Source organism: Macrotis lagotis, chromosome 3 (assembly GCF_037893015.1).
Source record: "Macrotis lagotis isolate mMagLag1 chromosome 3, bilby.v1.9.chrom.fasta, whole genome shotgun sequence".
Lineage (NCBI taxonomy): Eukaryota > Metazoa > Chordata > Mammalia > Peramelemorphia > Peramelidae > Macrotis > Macrotis lagotis.
Window position 1 is genome coordinate 163,775,007 of NC_133660.1, and position 2,924 is coordinate 163,777,930.

The following is a 2,924-nucleotide window of genomic DNA, read 5'->3' on the forward strand; positions in this document are numbered from 1 at the left end:
TGTTATACAATATTTTTAATTGACTTCTAAATCAGTTACATTAAAAAAAAAAAACCTATGCCTGCGTATTGAGCACGAAGCAAAGGGCTCAAAACTGAAATGAGTCAAGCCTGGGGCCGAGAGAGGCGGTGAGGAGTTGGCCGGTGTGCCTCTCTTGGTGTGGTTGCAGCAGCAGCAGCAGGTGCAGAACCCTGGAGAAGACTTTTCTCAGCTTGCGATCACCGTTTTCTCTGGCCTCTGCGAAGTGTTCATGATGCCTTTGCCCTTGCCAGGTGTGATCTCCGAAGGTCTCAGGGAGGGAGTGAGGCGAGGGGGTGAGGAGGGAGAGAAGGACGGAGAGACCTTAGGGAGTTGGTGCCAGTGAGGAAGAGACGCTCATAATGGGGAGATCTCCTTGTCTTCGTTGGCCGAGGAAGGGGACAAGGATTCTTCGTCTTCTGAGCGCGGGTAGTGAACTTGACTGCTGACGCACTTGCAGCCCCCGTGACTGTTCCTCTGCGAGCTTTTGCCCTCTTTCTTGTGCTTCACTCGACGGTTCTGGAACCAGATTTTCACCTGCTTCTCGGAAAGGTTGAGGTACGTGGCGATCTCGATTCTCCGGAGTCGAGAAAGATACATGTTTGAGGAGAATTCTCTTTCCAGTTCCAGGAGCTGGGTGCTGGTGAAAGCTGTCCTCATCCTCTTACCGTTTTGAATCTGGCTAGTATCAGAGCCACCTGTGGGAGTGAGAAGACAAACCCGTAAGAGGCGTCGAGAAGCCACGGACGACAGCGCACCCCACCTCCTCCCCAGACCCTCCCGCGGACGGAGACGTTCTCATACAGCCCACCCCGGACCCACTCCCGCGGCAAAAGTCACGGTCCCCTGACCGAGTCAACCTCTACATGCGTCTCATTCTCCTCGAGATTCAATACATTTTTCAAAAGCTCTTGGGACTGAATACGCAATCTGAGGTTTTCCAGAGGCTCCTGCTGCCTCATGTCTCATGCCTCAAAAGTCACACAGGGTTTTCTTTCCCATACCGTAGGCAGCCCATAATTCGGTCAAAACCGTGCCCACCTACAACCATAAACACGGACAGATGCATGCCCCCTCGCACTGGCACACCAATGCATGCATCTCATAACTCCATCTAGGACCGATCCACGCGCTGTCTGCCTTTTGCAGCTGCACCTTTGTATACTGACCCACAGGCTTTCCCTCCCTGAGGAGCCAGGTAAGCAAGCTACTCCAGATCTGGGGGCTTGGAGTGTGTGTGTGTGTGTGTGTGTGTGTGTGTGATGAGAAAATAAAAAAAAGATCGATCCCACAACTTCCTTCCATCTGTCTTTGATCTTTGCCTCGAAACCTTCTTGGGTCAATCATCAAATAGAACTCAGAGGGCTTTGGCTTCTTCCCCAGCCCCCACCCCTAAAGGAAAAGAAAAGTTTGGCCGGGATTCCCAGGGAATGGGAGCCCCGGTGAAGTCTGATCCTACCCATGGTGAGGCAATGGAACCTTCGGGGATCGGTGACATTGTAGGTGGTGGCGGCACAGACAGGTGCGTGGTGCTGGGGGTGTCCCAGGGCAGCGGCCGCGGCCGCCGCCGCCGCCGCCGCTGCCGCCGCCGCCGCCGCCGAGCCGGGCTGCTGGGGCTGGTGATGATGGTGATGCTGCGGCTGGTGGTGGTGATGATGGGCATGGCTCATCCGGGGGCAGAACTGCCCGTCCCCGGGGCCGGGGGGGAACTGACTCTTGAGCAGGGGGAGAGCCCCGCCGCCCGCCCCGCCGCCGCCGCCGCCGCCTCCGCCGCCGCCTCCCCCGGTGCCCGTGCCGCCGCCGGCCCGCGCCGAGTGCAGGTGGGAGGTGACGCAGAGTGGACAGACGCAGAAAGTCCCGCTCTTGCGCGACTGGCAGCCGGGCCCCGAAACCGACATGACGAGGGGCGACGGCATGCCCAGGGGGATGAGGAAATCGGGGCCGTGCGGGTGCTCAGGTAGGGGGGGCGCAGGCCTCGAGGAGTCCTTGATGATCAGAGAGTCGACATAGAAGGATCGCGACATGTCGCGAGGGGGACGGAGTCCGGGGGGGCAGTGGGCGCAGAAGGCGTCAGCTTTTCCCCACAGTGGGTCTTCTCTGCTGGCCCCCTCCCTCGCCTTTCACCTCGGACGCTGACTTGTCTCCTCGGGCTAGGCGAGGACGCTGTCACTGAAGCCCCGGAGGAACGCAGAGGTGCTTAAGTCTGAGAAGCGAACAAAGGGGTCCCCGGAGAGGGCTGGTCCTAACCTCCCCCGCCCGGGCTCCCCTGCTCTGGGGTTTTATATGCCCCAACCCAGCACGTGATGCCAGAGAGTACTGCACTGCTCCGGCTTCTCAGCATCTCCCCACCCTCGGGATAGGCTGCTCAACTCACAACAAAAACGAGGAGGGGGCGAGCATGGGAGGGGGTGGACTGCAGTGGGGTGGAGGCAAGGGAAGGAGGAGGTGGAGTGAATCAAAAAGAGGGGGAGGGGGACTTCTCAAAGTGTATGTTTTGTGAATTTCGCGGTGATTCCAGCTCTTCTCCTCCCCTTCCTTCCTCCTTTCCAGAGAAGCCCTGGGCACTAGCTCCCTGCCCCCGCCTGGGCAGGAAGCCCATCAGAGCACTTCACTTTCCACCCAGTTCCTGGCCCCACAGCTCGGGGAGAGGGGATCAGGCTAGGTGGAAAGCCAGAGGATTTTTAGTAGAACCGGACGGATAAAGGTCTCTCTCCGGCGTTGCACTTGCTCTAAGATTCACGCCTCCTTTGCTCTTCCGAGCAGCAAGGAGCTGCAAGGTGCAGGGTATGAGTCCCAGGAGAACTCAGTTTCGGGCTACTCGGATTCTCCCAGCACCCACCTTAGACCAGCATCACTGCAACGCATCTTTTGGCGCTAGGTCGGTCCTAATAACAATGCACCCTTGC

General features: G+C 58.4%; 1 protein-coding gene across 1 annotated transcript; it reads right to left on the minus strand.

Annotated features, from left to right (window-relative positions):
• Window positions 1-375: 375 nt before the first annotated feature.
• Window positions 376-2,042, minus strand: GSX2 (GS homeobox 2). Its single transcript, XM_074227460.1, has 2 exons — window positions 1,478-2,042; window positions 376-716 (listed from the first exon to the last, which is right to left on the minus strand). Exons 1-2 carry the CDS (start codon window positions 2,040-2,042, stop codon window positions 376-378), a joined length of 906 nt encoding a protein of 301 aa, XP_074083561.1.
• Between the last annotated feature and the right edge of the window lie 882 nt (window positions 2,043-2,924).

Bases quoted from the DNA above. Each gene is read 5' to 3' on its own strand.
- GSX2 (XM_074227460.1), bottom strand. From the start codon at position 2,042: ATGTCGCGATCCTTCTATGTCGACTCTCTGATCATCAAGGACTCCTCG. The intron at 717-1,477 runs GTAGGATCAGAC...TCACTCCCACAG, and splicing joins GTTCCATTGCCTCACCATGG to GTGGCTCTGATACTAGCCAG.